The 19,524-nt window shown below is 40.4% G+C and overlaps 1 protein-coding gene across 3 annotated transcripts in view; it reads left to right on the forward strand.

Annotated features, from left to right (window-relative positions):
• Nucleotides 1–3,567: 3,567 nt before the first annotated feature.
• LOC137952805 (phospholipid-transporting ATPase 2) overlaps nucleotides 3,568–19,524 on the forward strand; it is a 44,103-nt gene continuing 28,146 nt past the window's right edge. Inside the window, exons 1-2 of one of the 3 annotated variants that reach the window (XM_068799878.1) lie at nucleotides 3,568–3,869; nucleotides 4,882–5,115. In XM_068799878.1, coding sequence (XP_068655979.1) covers nucleotides 4,991–5,115 — 125 coding nt within the window. In that variant the 5' untranslated portion in view covers nucleotides 3,568–3,869; nucleotides 4,882–4,990. Of the gene's footprint in view, nucleotides 3,870–4,881; nucleotides 5,116–17,815; nucleotides 17,885–19,524 lie in introns of those variants that run through there. The other 2 variants (XM_068799876.1, XM_068799877.1) reach the window with 2 other exon arrangements.

Below are 19,524 nucleotides of genomic sequence, written 5' to 3' on the forward strand. Positions count from 1 at the left end.
AATGGTTTGAACCCAATGGCCTTTTTGAGGTGACATACTTTCTCCCCCTCAACCACATAACTAGGTGGTTGAACCATATAAACTTTCTTAGATAAATCACCACGAAGAAAGGCATTTTAACATTGTGATGAAAAATAGGCCATTTATAATTAGTGGTAAGGGAAAGTAGAACACGTACCAAATTTAGCTTAGTCACTAGAGAAAAAGTTTCATCGTAGTCAATGTCATATGATTTGGTTAATCCCTTAGCCACTAACCATGCTTTATACAGACCAATTGTTCAATTCATTGACACCCCACTACTTTTTTTGCAAAAGGAATGGAGGACAATTCTCAAGTGTTATTATGGTACATAGCTTGCATCTCCTCATCCAAGATAGGTTTCCACCTTGGATAACGGGAAGTTTCTTTATAAGTGGTAGGAATAGTAGAGGTAGGCGAAGCAGCCAAAAAAGTAATACAACTAGAGTACAATTTGTGAGTGGAGAAAAAATTGTGCAAGAGGAAGAAAGGTAGAGGAGAGGGGCTCCTTATGGTGAACAATAGGTTTATTGTCATAGGGTAGGCTAAACACAACAAGAAAAGATGGAGGAGAACTTACCTCAGGAACATCAAAGGACTCCACATGAGAGTGATCAATAGCAGGAAAGGATAACTTAGAAGGTAGGTCATCAGGTAAAATAGGTTGGTTTGGTGGAACAAAAGGTCTTCGCATTCCTGTAAGAGGCTGAAAACCGGAGGAGAAACACTGGAATAGAAGGGTTAATATTCAAATAATGTAACATCTAAAAAAATAATTTTTTTCTTCATAGAAGTAGAATAACAAACATATCTTTTTTGAGTTTTGGAGTAACTAAGAAAAATACATTTAACAACTCCAAAACACAATTTATTTTGAATGGTGGCAGTATTATCCACAAACGAAACATACCAAAACACACGAGGGGGTAATGAAAAAAGATAATAATTGGTAAATAGCTTGGAGAATAGTGTATAAATTTGTAAGACACTAGAATAACAATAACATGTAGTGACTATTGTTGAGGAACATTCATGGACAATATAATAGTTTGTGCGACTTCAACAAGATGCTTATTATTTCTTTCAGAAACACCATTCTATTGGGGTATTGCAAATACGAGATGATTGATGACTGCTGCCCTTCTTTTGGCATAAAGACTAAAATTGAGAAGAGAAATACTGAGTAGTATCAAAATTAAAATTTTGAATTTTATTGTTAAATTAATTTTCAACCATAGCACGAAAGGATTCAAAGATGGAATTTTTTTTCAATCCATCCTTCATTAAATAAATCCAAGTCACTCTAGAAATATCATCCACAAAAATCAGAAAATACTTAGATTGGAAAATAATTGATACATTAACTGGTCTCCAAACATCATAGTGAATTAAAAAATAAACATGAAGCTACTTTTTCTGACTTGGGAAGAAACACGAACCTGTGATGCTTCCCAAGCTCATAGAACTCACAATTTAATTGAGTATTAGTTTTAAGAAAGGGAACTGATGTTTATAAATTAGTCAATGAGGGATGAACAAGCCTATTATGCCACTATTTTGCATAAAGATTTGTTGTTGCTACAACCATCATAATTGAAGAGTCTAAGAAGTAGATATCTTTTCTCTCATGGTCGATACCAATCACTTGTTTTTCTTGATATCCTGAAAAACTTAAGATTATTACAATAATGCTACTTAAGCTTGTTTATGTTTTTCAACACTCCTCCTCAAGCTTGGGGGGGGGGGGGGGGGGGGGGGGAGGGGAGAAAACATCATATAATCCCAGTTTGGTACATGTAGTGGAGAAAAATTTGGAATTGATTGACTTTGTGAAGATATCAGTAAGTTGTTCGTGAGTTTATATATGTTCGAGGTTTATCATTCTGGCTTGTAGTTTTCCTCTCACCACGTGATAGTCCACCTCTATATGTTTAGTTATCTCATGAAACACTGGGTTGGAGGCAATGTGGATTGCTACTTGATTATCACAATAGAGTTACATACGACCTTCTTTATAGAATCCTACTTCAACTATAAGAGATTTAATCCATAAAAGCTTACGTATCGTATGTGACATGGCTATGTATTATGCTTATGCACTAGACATTGCAACCACATTTTATTTTTTACTCCTCCATGTAACAAGGTTGCCTCCAACTTGAGTACAATATCTTGAAGTAGATTTTTTATCATCTCGTGATCCAGCCCAATTTGCATTTGCTCCCCTTACACTTTGTTTACAAACATTAAAAATATATAAATAAAATACTTTCCTAACTTCCTAATAAGGTTTAAGGAAGGATATGGATTTTTAAAATAATAATAATACAACTATGTTAAAATATTTGAAATACTTGTTGCATCTAAAACATGAAGACGTGTGAAGGATAAGTTTTGTTACTTTAATCTATTTAAATCCGAATTAATAAGTACCAAAGGGCTATGATGATATAGGCCCATGGACATTAATGGGAGATGTTATTCTAAGATAGTATGAAAAGAAGGGTAGTAAAAAAAATTGTCGTAAGATTTAGGTTGTGTTTGGAACACAAAAAGGGAGAGAAAAGCAAAGAAAGAGAAAAGAAAAGAGGTTTATTTTCTCTTATTTGGATGCCCATGGAAAATGAGAGAGAAAATGGATGCAAAATGTAGTTTATCTTGTTTGGATACATGTGAAAAGAAATAGTAATATTTTAAAATTGTGATGATTAAAATTTTCTCTCAAATTTCTATTTCTTTTCTTTTCTCTCCAAATTCCATCATTTTGTGATTAATTTTCTCTCTTATTTTCTTTTATTTCAATAATTATTTGTTGCCAAACAGCAAAAAATAACTTTGTCTCCCCTTTTATTTTATTTTTTGTGGCTTCCAAACATTCCCTTAATGAAACCTAGAGAAAGATTGAAAAAGTTATAGGCCAAGCTAGACGGAATCACACACACACACATATATATATATATGAACTAATGAAAGAGGAGTGAGAGGTAAAGTTTTGGAGAAATTGGACCGATTATTGGTAAATATGGAATGGGCACATACATATGGAAGAAAATTATCTCAAATCAACAAAATGCATTCATATAAGGAAGAATATTGCAAGATGACATTTTCCTGATACAAGAGATGTTGCTAGAATTTCCAAGTACGAACAAAGAGAAACAAATTGTTAGGTTCAAAATTAGATAACAATAATCGGCCCAAGGCATACTTAACTAGGAATCTCTAGAAAAAAAAAATGGAAAACACTAGGTGGAGATGATAACTAGGTGTGTGAAAACTCCTACTTAAAATCAATTAATGAGGACATTTTTTTCTTCTCATTTTCATGAATTTATTATTCGTCAACTACCAAATGATGCCGTAGGTAATAAAAGGTATTGCCTAAGGCTTTATGGTCAATTAAATTCTCCCTTTTGCCCTTCAATGTCCTTTGACTGTTTGGTTATGAGAGAGTCAGGAAGGCGAACTTAATACGTTTTAAATATTAAAATATTGGGCGTCCGCCAAAATGCGCGTGAACAGATCCAGATCATACAAGAGTCGGAGCTGTCCAAGTCAAGGCAATCAACGGGGCAAAACAAGCTTCACAATTTTTTGCAGGCCCTCTTTGCCCGCGTCGTACGATGATGCACATCGGTGATCAAATCCAAGTTGGTGTTCATCGTGGGACTCAATGCGTCTCTCTGTAACAGGTTATGCTGCTTCCTAGATCACCAGCCTCTGGTAGTCAAAAGCTAAACGAAACAGTCCTGTCCGAATTCGCGAAATCACGATAAAGCGTCATTTCTTTCGCTGGAGTTTGGTAGATAAAGGAGCTGATCGTTACTGAGATTTGCAATCCGAACGAGGTTTTTCTTTCATGGCTTTCCGCTCGTTTCCGTTTTGTAGATAGATCTGTATGTCCTTCTATTTCTTGCTTTAATGGTTTCCTCCCTCTCTTCGCTTGACGTTTTCTTGCATCTTATGATCGATCCTTCTTAACTGCGATCCTATGTATTGACGTTTCGAGGTGTCCCTGCGAACATTGATACAAATTCCGAGCTTTCTGCTGCGGCTTGTGCAGTTACTAATCTTCAATTTTACGTCGTTAACACTCTTTGATACTTGCGAATAAGCAAAATGTTTAATTCTTTTAACTCGTTGAATTCCTTGAATGATGACTCACTTTGATAATTTGCGGGCTACTGGTGTCTGGGTGACATGCTCTCTCGAAACTGGCTGCTGTCACCATTTTTACTTGCGTTGTTATCACTTATGTGACCGAATTGCTAGGTTCTGTCTAAATGCAATATCGTTACAGTCCTCGGAGACCTCATTTGCCCGTATGACTCACCTGTATCCAGAAGGAGGACACTTTCTATTGCAATTTTTGGATTCAAAGTGGAGCCTAACCTAAGTCGCCTCCTCTATTTGAGCTTATATATAGACAGAAAATTCTGAAGACATACTCAAGGCGTGCGGAAGATGTATATGTGGATCCTTTCTGGTACTTTGCACCAGAGCACGTGATAAAAAGGGTTGTTTTAAAGTTGGGTTTCTGATCAAATGCAATAACACTATCAAAGGACTTCCTTTTGGATCACTGCCTAATTTACAGGCAAGGCGTTTGAACTAACTAGAAATCAAATTTTACCTGCACTTAAAATATCTAGACCTTTGATCAAGGACAATTATTTTGAACCATGAGGTACGTTTCATGGAAAAGGATAGTCTAGAAATACAAGTATCTAGATAGTATATGTTTGTCTTTTTATGAAATATTAGCTGTTTCAGTGTTCTGCTGCTATTTTATGTTGAACTTTTGGCTGACTGAAAGTGAATTACAAATCGATATAAAATGCTCAAAATTTCTTGTCACAGGATATCACACTTTTCCTGTCAATCCCTTTGGAGAGAGGTCTCCCTGTCACGCTTGCAATGACATTTTCAAGGAGTATTTATAAAGTGGTCATATGATTGTAATAAATTAATGATGAAACGCTACGTCTACATCAATGATGATAATCAGCAAGATCCTTATTGTGACAACAGGATTTCGAATAGGAAGTACACTATATTGAATTTCCTTCCAAAAAATCTATGGGAGCAGTTCAGGTCAGCATGAACTTATTTTTTCATTTTCTCCCCTTTTCTGTTTATGCGAGGTCATTCCTATTTTGTGCCTATATGCTTCTTGATTTTTTTTTTATCTAACACCATGTTCTTCTCTTTAAAATAATGATTACTCGTTAGCAACTATATCTGTCTTTGGTGAGTTTGGCTCTAAAAAAAGTATTATGCTTATTTATGTTTCCATGGACACATAAATTTGCTCCTTTTGATGGTTTGTTCAGTCCTTTAAGTTTAAGTTTGCTCCTTAGATATATGACTTGGAACAGGAAGAGAGGATTTTTACCATAAAAAGACTTTTTCCTTCTTGAAAAGTTTATGGTACTTGATTTTTTTTTTTTTTTTTAAATATTGATCTGTTTTTATTGGTGAAAGAAAATTTACAAAGAGGGCAAAATAGGTCTCAGGCAACAATAAGAACGGAGTATCCAGCAGCTAAAGATTGGCAGGAGACTCCCTGCTTAGCAATACATCTGAGATGTTATTAGCCGATCTTAGAATGTGCAGCCATCTAGCATCCATTGGAGAACATAGATCCTTGATTTCATCAAATATATGCAGAAGCCCCCATGCAGGAGGAGATAACACTTTCACCCAGATAACCAGAATTGCTGAGTCACCCTCGATTATGATGGAGACTGAGGAATTCTGGCAGTAAAGCTTGGCGCCTTGTTGGAATTTCATTGTTAGCACTGAGAAAGGAAGCAGGAAGTAGGAAACAAGAGGGATTGTTGATCATTTTAGTGCTTTTCTTGAAATTGATGAGAATCTGTTTGAAGAAGAAGAAGCTTACAGAACACAAAGCAAGACAAAAATTCAAAAATAATAAAGAAAGTTGCCAGACAAGAGGCTTGCAAAAAGCACATAGCTTATTGAAGGGGACTCTGCAAGTGTTATTAGCTGAATGAAGGAATCCTCTCCTCCTCCTAGGAGATTTCTTTATGTATTTGAAGAAATTAAAACTCTTTGTATTCTTGATGTGTCTTGGCAGCATACTTTGCATTCCACCAATAATTTAGCTGATAAGTTGGCTAAGGAAGGAGCTCCTCTCCCTTCTCTTGTTGTGGGAACTCCTCTCCTCTTGCCATTCAAGGCTGATCTCTGTCTGTAATCTCTCATTTTTTAAGCTCTTAGCAATAAAGCCAATCAACATTTAAAAAAAAAAGCACGTAGCTTAAAATAAGTGCAATAAACATTGTCGTCATGATACTCAACAGTATACGAGTCTCCCACAACAAGATGGTGAAGAGCGATCCCTAGGAGTGTAACATATTATGTATGTAACCAAACAATCTGGAGAGATCTACAAATGTTGATTCTCTCATCTGGAAAAACAAGGAACAGCCTTGGACGAACCTTCCCTGGCGAGAAACTGAAGAGTCACCTTCTACCACAAGAGGGTACAAGTAATACTGACAAAAAATTCTCAAACTGTGAAGTAGAGCTCGATCTTCCACTTCAGCAGCATCATAATTCCCAAAGGGCTAGGGTAAGTACAAATAACCTGTCCCATATGATCACCAAAGACACCCCAACTGTAGTGGGTCTTGGTTACCCATTGACCTAACAGTGAAATTCAACTCAAACATACCATCTAAAGGTGGGGTCCATGGCATGAGAAATACACTCCTAGAATCAGAAACAAATGGTTCCATCCTGCCAATGATGCCTCATGACTGCACTAGCTTAGTGTTGGAAGGAGGAATACTTTCTTTTGAAAAGAAGGAAGAATACTTTTTTTTTTTATGGAATGTCAGAATTTATTAAAGCAAAGGAATAAAAAGATACAACCTATAAGGTGGGGCCTCCCAACACATCAAGGGTTTGGAGGGATGTGCCCCGTTTAGCTTGAGAGTCTGCAAGGTGATTAGCAGATCTGAGTACATGAACCCAAGTACAATCAAGGGAGGAGGAGATGCTGCAAATATCTAAAAAGGTGTCTCAATGCCGCCAGGGTGGAGTTTTGAATTTGGCGCACCAATCAATGACCACTTTGGAGTCACCCTCAATGATGAGGGGACCAGAATACCGGTCACAGTGGATTCTAAGGCCGTGAAGCAGCCTGACAAGCTCAGCCGAGGTGGAATCTAATATGCCCAAGGGGCCAGTGAAGGAGAGTTGGAGGCTGTTGTTGTCGTTATGGATTACGCCATTAAATCCTGTAGGTCCTCAAGTGGATTTGGAAATTCAACTTGTTTCCAGAACTGATTTGGAGAGCTTTTGTCGCCACTAAGGCCAGCAAACTGAATGGCTGGTGGACTAAGGGAGGCCGGCATTACGGTTTGCCCCCTGTTTGGAAAACAATTGTCATGCTACTACCTGACTTCTGTAAGGTAGTCCAATGCTACATTGGTAACGGTCGGCTCACAAAGTTTTGGTCAGATTGGTGGCTGAGAAACAATAGTTTAGAAAGCGGCCTTGGCTCCATATCGAACCTCGCAGAAGCAAAGACGTTTCTGTTTCTGACCTTTGGTCTAAAACTGGTGGCTGGAATTTTAACCTTCGGAGAGCTCTTACGAACTCAGAAGTCATATTGGCGTCAAATCTCCTTACCAGCCTCTCCAAGGTAAAAATTCGGGCATTCTTGCCGGATACCCTTATTTGGACCCATGCCCCAAAGGATCTTTTACCATCGCCTCGGCCAATGACTCCCTTCGCAGTCCCAACTCCCACAACCTTGCCATCTGGTGGTCATTGCCTGAACCTTACCACCTCGTGTGAAATTTTTTATTTGGTGTGCCTGTAGGAATAAAATTCTCACATCTGATTCTCTAGCATTTCTGTCTTGGACCCCTCCTGTCCCTTTTGCCTAAATACTTCCTAAATAGCCAACCATGTCCTTCTCTACTGCCAATTCGCCCGTGTAGTTTGGGCTAGCCTCCTTAACAAAGTCGGGCTTTAGTACTGTATCTCCCAAAATTTGCCATCTACGATCCTATCAATCACAAGTGCAATGCTTCCAAAACTCAAAAAATTGCTCATATCAAGCTGTGTGGGCTATATCCTTTGGGCATTGAGAAAGGAAAGGACTAGCTGGAAATTCAAATTTAAATCTTCCACAATTGAAGTACTGGTAGATAAAATTGTTGGTCAAGTAATGGCATGGCTTATGACTCGAGAGGAATTAAGTTACCTCAGCGGCACTAATCTTAGAGGGAACTGGCGATTGATTGTTGAGATGACGCACTCTACTCGTTCTTCAACAAAGGCAATATGGTCTCCTCCACCTTCGGGCAACTACAAGCTGAACTTCGACGACAACTCTTTTGGCTGTCCAGGTCCAGCTGGTTTCGAAGGAGTTATCCATGACGAAAACAATCGTCTCCTTTACTCCTTCACTGGTCCTTTGGGAATCTCCGACTCCACCATTGCAGAACTCTCCGGATTACTCAACAGGCTTCAGGTCTTCTAGGGCCATCTAGTGGCTCCCCTCCTTATCGAAGGTGACTCTAAGATTGTCATTGAGTGGTGTGCAAAGGCAAACCATCCTCCTTGGCGGCATTGGGACATTTACTTTGAAATATGTAATATAACATCTCATTTGAATTGTACTTGGACCCACATCCCTAGGTCTGCCAATCACTTGACAAATTCTCATGCTAAGCAGGGTGTTTCCCGCCAACACCTTGTTGTGGAGGAAGGCCCGCTTAGTTAGGTTTGTATATTTCTCTCCCTCTTTTATAAACATTTTACATCATTTAAAAAAAAAAAAACCTATAGGTCCCGGACATCCATAGGCGCTGCCATCAAAGTTCAACTTGAGGAAGACGGAAGGTGGAGGCGACCAGACCATCATATTTGGAGGTCGAGAGGGCCCACCATTGCAGCAATGATGCGCCAGTTCCCTTGGAGATGAGAGTTGATGAGACGGATGAATTCTTTCTTCATGAGGAGCCAAGTGGAGACCTGTCCAACAATGTGCTCGGCAAGCTCAGAAACAGTAGAAAACTTGAGCTGGAAGTTTCTTTTGTTCCTCTCCTTCCAAAGTGGCCAAGGGATGTGACCTGCACAACTGGAGATTAGCATTTTATTGAGCTTTGGAAGCTGAGAGCTAGTGAGGGACTGGATCATTGACGAGAGATCTTGAGGGACACAAAACTGGAGGCTGATTTTGTTCAAAAGATTGGCCCAGATGGATTGGGCGAAGTGACAATGGAGCAACACGTGAGTGGCGAATTCCAGGGAGATTTGGCAAAAGGGGAAAAATGGGTCAGAAACTTGGGACCCACGCTTGAGCAATGCATCTGAGGTGAGGACCTTATTCCTACAAGCGCACCAAACAGAAAATTTTGCCCGAGGAGGGGCGAGGAGAGACTAGACCATCGCAACTGGGTGGTGAGGCCTAAAGGTGTTGAAGCTCCGAATGCGATTATATGTGAAGCAACAGTGAAAGAGCCCTTTGGGCATGGAATCCAGATTAGTGCATCCGGGATGGAAGCTCTGATTTTGATCTTAGCAAGTCCAGATAGGAGATTAGAAGCCTCCAAAAGCTTATGCGTCAGTGAGACCTCTTCGGAATTGAAAATTCCAGTCATCTGAATGTTGCTAAATATCAGCGATCGAGGCCATAGGGAGGTTGGAGAGACTCGAGAGAGAGTTGAAGGCGTTCATCAACGGTTTGTCTCCCAGCCACCAATCTGACCAAAATTTGGTTTGAAGTCCATTGCTGGGAAAACATTGGACGGCGCCCAAAAATTGGGGAAGAAGTAGAAAGATTTTTCTCCAAATAGGTGATAGTTTGTATCTTCTACTACCATCCACCCACCAGCTGTCCTGTTTGCCTGCTTTGGCAGCAACCAACGCATGCCAAATCAGTGAAGGAGATGTGTTGAAGCGCCATAGCCATTTAAGTGAGTATGCTGAATTGGCACCCACAATGCTTCTGATGTTGAGACCACAAAGAGTCATAGGTTGATAGACATCAACCCATTTCTTAAGGTGATACTTCCTTTCACCGTTGGGTCCTCCCCAAAGAAAACGATGAGTGCTTGAAGGAGTCAAGGAGTTTATGCGCTGCTATAGACGAGTCTAGGATATTTTGGCCTTTGATGAAGGCGCTCTAAAAAGGATCAATAATCTATGGGAGGACCTTTTTCAAGCGGTTAGCCAGTAGTCGCGCAATAATTTTGTAGGTGCTAATGGTGAGGTTAATGGGTCTAAAGTCGCGCGGGAGCTTAGTGTTGGTTTTCTTGGGAATCAAGGCAATGAAAGATGATGCCAACACACGGTAAGTGATGCCAAATTGGTAGAAATTGCTGGCAAAGGCGTAGACATCATCATGAATTGTCGACCAACAATGGCAAAAAAATTCCCCATTGAAACCATCAGGTCCAGGGGTGCGGTCTATAGGCAGCAGCATCAATCTCATCATGGGAGAAACGGAGCTCCAAAAGGCTTGCTGAATTGGTGCTGATGCGCTGATACTGAAGGTGCTGAAAAATTGGCCTATTAAACCGATCCTTGGTATAGGGATCTGCAAAAAACTTCACAATGACATTAGTTATGGAGAGTCTATCCGAGCTCATCTGACCCTCAATGTTGAGGGAGGTGATCTGGTTAGCTCTCCTCCTGGTTGAGGCGATGGATTGGAAGAATTTGATATTTCCATCTCCATTGGACAACCAGCGGAATCTGACTCGTTGCTTCCAGAGGATTATATCATTGTATGAAATATTCTGAAAATCATGAGTAAGGTCAAGTTGGAGAGAGACCTTTGTATCTCGAGTTGATCAAGAGCGGAGATTCGGCTAAGAAGGGAGTTCTTCACACTAGCGGTAGCAGAACGGCACTTAGAAGACCAGGATTTCATTTGAGCTTTAAGAAGCTTCGGCTTGAGTGGGAGATTCCATCCGGGATTGGGGTTGGCAGGGAGGGAAAATCACCAATTTGAGAGAATTCAGGATCCTGGAGCAAAATGTTCTCAAAACGGAAGGGAGAGCGTCCCCAAGGCTGGAAATTTGTATGAAAAAGGATCGGCTAGTGGTTGGAGTAGACTCTGTTAAGAACCTTACCAGAAGTGTTGTTGTAGAGTTGGAGCTAGCAAGTGCTTGCAAGGAACCAGTCCAGCTTAGAGAGGATGGGAAGCTGCTGTCCATTAGTCCAGGTAAACGTCTTCCTGGAGAGGGGGATCTTAGTCAACTCAAGGCTGCCAATGAGGTCAGTGAAAGCTCTCATAGTGGAGGTAATTCTGCTAGCTAGGGGAGATTTTTTGTGGCAATAGTCAGTAGCGTTGATGGGTGTGCTTGGGCTCCCCCCCGGCTGGTCGCTTCAAGCTCAACTTTGATGGGTGTGCCCTCAGATGTCCTGGTTTGGCGGGTTTTGGTGGAGTGATTTTCGATGCTTGTGGTACCGTGATTATTTCCTACTCGGGCTCATTGTAAAAGGAGATTCTTGGCACATCATCGACTGGTGCTTCTTCTCCACCTTCCCACCCGGGCGTCATTGGCAGATTTATCTTGACATTATTGATCTTATATCCTTAACTCCTTATACCTTGTCCCATGTTCTGAGATCAGCCAATTGGGCTGATGATTCTTGTGCTAAATTGGGTCCTTGCCTTCAATCCCTTGTTGTAAGGGGAGGCCTCCCTTGATGTATCTTTTCTTTCTTGAATTAATATTATCACCATTTAAAAAAAAAATAGTGAGTAGCAATGTAGTCTCCCGCTAGGATCCATGGAATGTCCCAAAGTTGGAGAAGGTTCAGCATTTCGTCCCAAACAATGGCATGGTCCCGGTATTTTGTAGGCTGTAGACACCGGCTATGGCCCAGAAGTGACCGACCAGCTGGTTTTTTAACCGAATTCCAATAGAATATGAAGCCGGCATAGATTGGAGCACTTCAACAATGTTTGGATTCCACATGATGAGTAAGCCTCTAGCATGACCCGAGGCGTCGATGGCTGTCCATTGAAAGTCTAAGGAGTATCAGAGCTTGTGGACAACAGAATTGTTAAGGGACTAAGCTTTGGGTATTATGGCTATGGAGGGGTTGCAGCTGGCCATTATTTTCCGGATGATGGCACGCTTAGAACGTGCACAGAGATCACAAATGTTCCAGGAGATAATGATCATTGGGGGGGGGGGTTGGGGATTTCCGCAGCTTCATCAGTTCCAGGTAGGGGTGGCATCGAGCCGAGCCTAGCCTCGAGCCTAAAATTGTTATTGAGTTCGAGCTGAGCTCGAGCTTTAACATTCATATAATTTTTTTCAAAAATTACATGTCTCTGAGTACGAGCTCCAATTTACATTTAAAACTTTTCAAAAAATACATGTCAAATAAATAGTATATAAAATTATACATACATTTTACATAAAATTGGGCATGACCTCTACTTAAAATTGAGCATAAGGGTGGCATCGAATCCAATTGAGTCTAAACCTTCCTATGTTCGAGATGAGTTTGATTTAATGATTTCGAACTCGAGCTCGAACCGACCTAGCCTCAAGCCTAAAATTGTAATCGAGCTCGAGCCTAATAATTTTAACCGAGCTCGAGCTCTAGCCGAGTTCGAAGTTAACCTACATTTAATACTCTATATAAAATATATGTCAAATAAATTATCTATAAAATTATGCATACATTTAAAAAAAAAAGAATGATCGGGGAGGTTCGGGATTGAATCTCGATAATGGATTAAAACCTACCCCAAATATTGTCTAGCTTATTTTGTAATTTTTGAATCTGGCCATAAATTTACTATGACCTCCTTAGTGCCCCTCATTGAAAATTTATATTTTAGGAAAAAACTAGAAATGTTTTTCCTAGGATACACATTTCCAAAAAAACCTTTAAATAAAATCCTATTACTCTTAGAGACTTACTAGAAAATTACAAGAAATATTTTAAAATTTTCTTAGGAAAGTTAAAATGGACCTCTTATTGCCTCTTCTAAGGAAATAAATAAAAAATTATTAATTAATCTAATATATTACTATACTTATCGATAAAATTTTAATCAAATAAAATGTCAAACACAAAATTGCTATGAAAATTGCCTCATGCTCAAAGTATTATATCATCAACTGTCAAATACTTATTCAAAATTTTTCTATACGGTTTTCTTGCCCATCTTGGCAAGAAAATTTTACTTAGAAAATTATATGATTTTTTAACAAGAATTTCTAATTTGAAAAATATTTTCAAAAAACATGAGGCACTAATGGTCCCTATATTTCTACTAAAAATGTCTTTTCAACATTTATTGAAAATACCACTAATAGTCTCTAGAAAAGTATTTCTACAAAAAATGTCTTTTCAATTTCTTTAAGAGCGAGGAAGGGACAAAGAGCTTTTTTTTTTTTACTTGTTTATGATCTCGCACGTGCGAAATTGACTTTGGGGGGGGGGGGGGAAGAAAATATTTCTTCCAACTTAGGAAAGTTTAACTATTCTCTGGTTTTCCGCCGAGACGATGGGGAGTGAAGGCACGACGCCGGTGAGGACCTATCGTTGGCAACGGAGGCGGCGACGACGGAAACAGAGGAGGCGAAGAAATCGGAGGAAGAGGAAGAAATTGGAGGGGATGTAGCGGCTGGCGAGGAGTTGTCGACGCCGACAAAGGCGGCCAGAGCTGCGGATGGCAGGGGCTCAGCGTCCCCCCCCCTCTCTCGCTCCTACTCCTGATCCCGCGACTCGCCCGTTAACGAGCCGGCTCGCGAGATTTCGAGCCGAACCTTGATTCGGTCAAGCTCGGCTCGTTAACTCAAATGAACCGCACTCAAGCTGGCTCGATTCGAAGCCACCCTTAGTTCCAGGCAGACGGCCTGAGTAAATTGCAGCGAATCTTGTTGCAAGCTCCATCATTTGTTTCCATTCGTCCGCACGGTATTTATGCTTCTCAGATTGTAAAACTTCCATAAATTTTCGAGAGCATTCTTCTGGAGAGGGAAGGATAAGATTTCCTGTGACTGGGTCTTTTGGACAAGTAGTTGGAGGGAGGAGGGTACTGGGTTCATCGAAGGCAGGATGATGCTGGTGGGTTTTCCCTTTGCGTTTGTAGGTGTTTAGAGGGGTTGGAGTGGTGGTGGTTCGAGTTGGATATGAGGGGGAGGTTGGCTGGTGACTAGTAGAGTTAGATGGGGGTGGGGGGTTTGCGTTCATGATTGAAAGAGGCGTGGGGCATAAGGGTGGTGGAGTTGGGCCTAGATATAGGATTCTCAACAGTTAAGGCTGGGGTGCAGGGGAGGTGGGTTGATAAATTCTGGGTGGTTGGCGGTTGCCAGGTGCTGGACGGAGGCCTGCAAGGGAAAGGGGGGCTGGTTGTGACATGGCTTCATGTGTAGTTGGAGTAAAAGGCTGGCGATAATTGGGGGCAAGATTCTGCAGTGAGAGTCAAAGGGGTTAGGATGTCCAGGTGACAAGGTGAGTGATTTTTTAGACTACCTGGGAGGAGCTGACAAACTACTAGATTAAGGTCGCTTTCTACCTGTATTGAGGGAATAGGTTTTGGCACTTGGTATGACGTTAGAGCAGGTTCTGTTATCTAAGACAGAGTTAGAGAGGCAAGTACTGTGGGATTGGATAGTGTAAGGGACGTCTGAAAAGTTTGCTGGTTGTCAGACTAGATTGCAGAGGGGGTAGGTGGGGGTGGTTCGAAATTTGAGTGGAGGCGAGAAATGGGGAGTTGAGTTGACTCGGCGAAAGTTCGGCGTGAGTTGAAGGGAGAAAGGTGGTGGCTGAGTTGAGTACCTTGCAAGTTGGGGATGAGGAGAGGGGAAGCTTCCATTTCGCTGAAGGTGAGATGGACCCAGAAGGATGCCAGGCTAGGGGAAAGTTTAAGGAGGCAGGAGGTAGTCATCGGGTAGGTGGGGAGGATGAAGAACTTAGCTTTTGTTAGATCATTCAGTGATGCTGTGTCGTTGCCGATGTGCAGCAAGGTACCAAATATTTTTGCAATCCTTTCCATGGTGTGCCAACACTAGAGTTTTGCCGAAAAACCTCCTGGAGTAATCCATTGGCCCAAAGGGGCATTAGTGAGGGTGGGGGGATCAGTTTAAGAGTTTTTTCACATGAGAGTGTGGGTGGTTGATAGCTTCCTTAGCAAATGTTTTGTCGTTCGTAGACTTGAAGTGCAAAAGCCAGAGTTGGTCGGTGATATTGGAGATAAGGGGAGTGTAGTCTAGAGGTAGTTGGGAGGTGAACAAATTTCTGATGGAGTGTTCGGAGGAGCAGGGTGAATAGGCTAGAGCAACTGTGGCTAGACGCTTGTTTCTGTCAGAGAGGGCTTGGGCCGGGAGGATGAGAGAGATGAAGTCTGGGTTGTGTTCGATGTGCGGGGGAGGGGATGGTGACAGTTGGCTGGAGGGAGTTTTTGACGAGGGTGGAGGCTGATGGATTTGACCAATGTGGCTGGAGGTTGGATTGGCTGGAAGCTCTGGCTGGGAATGTGGGGTCTGTGGGGCGGTGGAGTTTCCCAGTAGGAGCTGAAGGAGACAGCTGCAGAAGGTAGTCTGCCAGAAGTTTGTGTTGATGAGCTGGAGGGAGTTTCTGACGAGGTTGGAGGTTGATGGATTTGACCAATGTGGGTGGAGGTTGGATTGACTGGAAGCTCTGGCAGGGAATGTGGGGTCTATGGGGCGATGGAGTTTCCTTGTAGGAGTTGAAGGAGGCAGCTGCCGAAGGTAGTCCACCCGAAGTTTGTGTTGGTGAGCTGCGGGATGAAAAGAATGCCCATGATTGCGCCGCAACGACACTGAGTGATTCTGCACTCAGGTTGTCCATGGTGGAGTTGGGTGGCGAAATAATTACGAACTCACCCGTCCTGAGCTCCCTGGCGAAGATTCAGCAATACTTCCTGAGATAACTTTGTTGAAGATCTAGATGAAGGAGTCACCTGGGATAGTTGGGATGGAGATGAAGGACCTCCTACTCCCCGTCTTGGATAGGATTCGGATTGCTTGACCCAAGCGTTCTTGGGTTTGTCAAAAGAATACTTGCTAATCCAGATTTGAATACAATGAGTTATATTCCCGATGACTCTTCCGATAGTAAGTGGTCTATTGTCAAATGTTCAACTATTCTTCTCTTCCTGGAGTGCCGTAAGTAGTTGTGGCTAAACAAGTTCGTCATTAAACTTTCTCATGACTTGATAAAGGTCGCATAGAAACTTGAACAATTAAGCCTTGCAATGTTTTTTGGGCAAACTATCATGCAGACCAAAGTTTCGCATTGAGGGATCCTAATCATTTTAATGTTCAAGTACAGTGTTGAATTTATGGAAAAGTGAAATACTTCATTGACATCAATAACTTGTTGTAATTAGAGTACATGAACCTCTATTTATAATAGAGGAAGGTAGTAGAGTCCAATTACAATAAAACTACCCTTGTCCCAATTACACCCAAACTCTAACACTTAAAGATAAGTCCTAACATAATTAAATAACTCAATATAGATAAAAGACGAACATAACTCAAACTAAAACTCTTCTTTGACATGACCATATGATAAGATACTTTTGTGAGTCCTTGATCTTCCAACTGATGTGATAAGGATGCCAACTCATGGTAATCGTTGTGGGTCCTACTTCTTATGGGTTTGGGCCCATCTTGTGGGCCTTCCATGGTTGTGTGGGCTTGAGCTTATCTTCTAACACTCCCCCTCAAGCTGGGGGTGAGAGAACAACATGAACTCCCAGCTTGCTGCAAATGATGTATAAAATATTTTTGTATAAAATGACACATCTTCCAATATGCCTTCATCTTCCAATACTCCCCCTCACGCTGTTGCGTCCTTCCATGAGGCCCTGCGACATTATATAAGTGAGAGTAAAAATCACTCCTAGCCGGTAAGCCATTGCTTCATACTCCAATCTTAATGCTGGATGTAGGGCACACTCCGTCTTCTATCGGTAGTGTCTATCGGCATTGCTTTGAAGTGTCCACCACTGTGTCCCTCCACAGGACAACGATTCTCAAGTGGTAGGAGACATAAAAGCCATTACAGGGGGGGGGGAGGATAACATAGATGTAATAATAAGTTTCTCCGTCATGGTTTCCCAATGTGATATATAACACAAAAGAGAACCCAAGAAATAATGTCCCCAAAGAGACATAATGGTAGCAACTGTATATAACATGACCATCTTCCAACACATATAACATGAACCAAATAATAAACTTTGTAAAAGAACCCATGAAATAATCCGATATAAAAATTTCTTCTTAGATGCACAAGCTTCATCTTTTGTGCTCCCCCTTTCTTGAATATTTTGGTCACATAAACTTATTCACAACATATAAAATAAAATTCCTCTTTCTTGTACTTATTCTACTTCTCCCCCTCAAGCTGGGAGGTAATGGCAGTGATTCCAGCTTAAACCAAATATCATAGATGTAGCAATAGGCCCAAATAACAGAGATGTATAAATAAACCCTCAAACCAGGGAGAAGTGAGATATTTTCCTGATATATCAACTCAAAAAGTGACACAAAACAATCGGCTTATATTCGGATTTTCAATGTAACAGAATACCAGCATGACCTTTGATTCTTCCAATGCGAATATATCTTTAAATATAGATCAGATTGACATGAAATTTTCTTCGTCTGAAACTAGACTTAAATACCTTTCATCCAAGTATAACTTAACTTCATAAAATATAATTTTCAGAAGATAAATAATCTGATATATTTCGGTCTCTGTCATCTGGCCGAACTAAATACTGTTTCTCCTGTTTTTCCAGACTGACCATTGACTCTTCATAGATCAATATCTCCTTATAAAAAGATCATACTGAGGATTGGTTGAATAGGTAAGAAAATAGATTTACGTATCTTTCTTTTGATATATAATTCTCCATATGAAGTCTCTTTCTTGATAGCATAAAATACCTCAGAATTTGATGCTTTTTGCTGCCGCTCGAACCTCTTTTTCAATCTGACCTTTGCTGCTTCAAATATCGATTTCTCTTTGTAGATAACTCAGATAAAAAAATGGTTGAATAGGTAAAAGAATAGACTTACAAATCTTTCTTTTGATATATATTTCTTCATATAAAGTTTAGTTCTTGATAGCAAAAAATACCTCGGAATCGGAAGATTTCTGCTGCTGCTCGAACCTTTGTGCAATCTGACCTTCGCTCATTCAAATATCGATATCTCTCTGTAGATAACTCCGATTGGAACAAATAGGTTTTATTTGGAAAGTAGACTCAAATATCTTTCCGTCAATATATAATTTGCGATATAAAAAACTATGTATAGAGGTAAAAAAACGCAAAGCAAACTACGGGTATAGGGACAGAAAAAAATAACTACGAACCTAGACTTAGGGTTTAGGGTTTAGAGAAAAGGATCACATTATCTCCGTGAGTTGTCCATGTCAACTCACAGAACCTACTCTGATACCATGTTGAATTTATGGAAAAGTGAAATACTTCATTAACATCAATAACTTGTTGTAATCAGAGTACATGAACCTCTATTTATAATAGAGGAAGGTAGTAGAGTCCAATTACAATAAAACTACCCTTGTCCCCAAACTCTAACACTTAAAGATAAGTCCTAACATAATTAAATAACTCAATATAGATAAAAGACAAACATAACTAAAACTAAAACTCTTATTTGACGTGACCATATGATAAGATACTTTTGTGAGTCCTTGATTTTCCAACTGATGTGATAAGGATGCCAGCTCATGGTAATCGTTGTGGGTCCTACTTCTTATGGGTTTGGGCCCATCTTGTGGGCCTTCCTTGGTCGTGTGACCCATCTTATAATAATCTTAGATATGTGGGCCTTCCTTGGTCGTGTGGGCTTGAACTTATCTTCAAACATACAGGAAGATGGACAATCACTGAGGTGGTTTTTGTTGACAGAAACTTGAGGTTTTTAATTGCAAGCAACTGAACTGACTGTGTATCTTGATGATTCATATGTGGTTGTGTGTAAAAATCCGGTGTATAATTTGCTGCAATATGAAGACTTAAATCAGTATTCTGTGGCATTCATGATAAAATAACATTATCAGAATATGAGGGAGAGAGAGAGAGAGAGAGAGAGAGCTACTCTTGAAGTCAATCCATTCAAGTCAAAATTTTCTTTGTATTTTCTTGTTTTACGTTTTTCTGTTTATTCTGTTGGTTGGTTTGCTTGGGCTAAAAGTGGTTGACTTTAGTCAAGGACTGGAGCTGGTTTGCATGTGTATATAACCTGTACCTGTGATAAGCTTATCATTTTGGAAAACCTCATTTGTAGTCTCTGGTATTGGGTATGGATCTGTTTTTCTTCTTTCCGAATGTTAAAGAAAAATAAGGTGTTTATTTTTTTGGAATATTGTTTGGTATGGCTTCATATATTTTTAGTTATTTATTTATGAGGTATCTCTTTTGCATCCATGTGTATGTTGGATATGAAACTGAGATCTAATTGGATATTGCATGTTGAGCAT

The sequence above is a fragment of the Aristolochia californica genome, unplaced genomic scaffold (genome assembly GCF_029961685.1).
Source record: "Aristolochia californica isolate CCGP_79_NKW_82.1479 unplaced genomic scaffold, dmAriCali1.0.hap1 SCAF_16, whole genome shotgun sequence".
Lineage (NCBI taxonomy): Eukaryota > Viridiplantae > Streptophyta > Magnoliopsida > Piperales > Aristolochiaceae > Aristolochia > Aristolochia californica.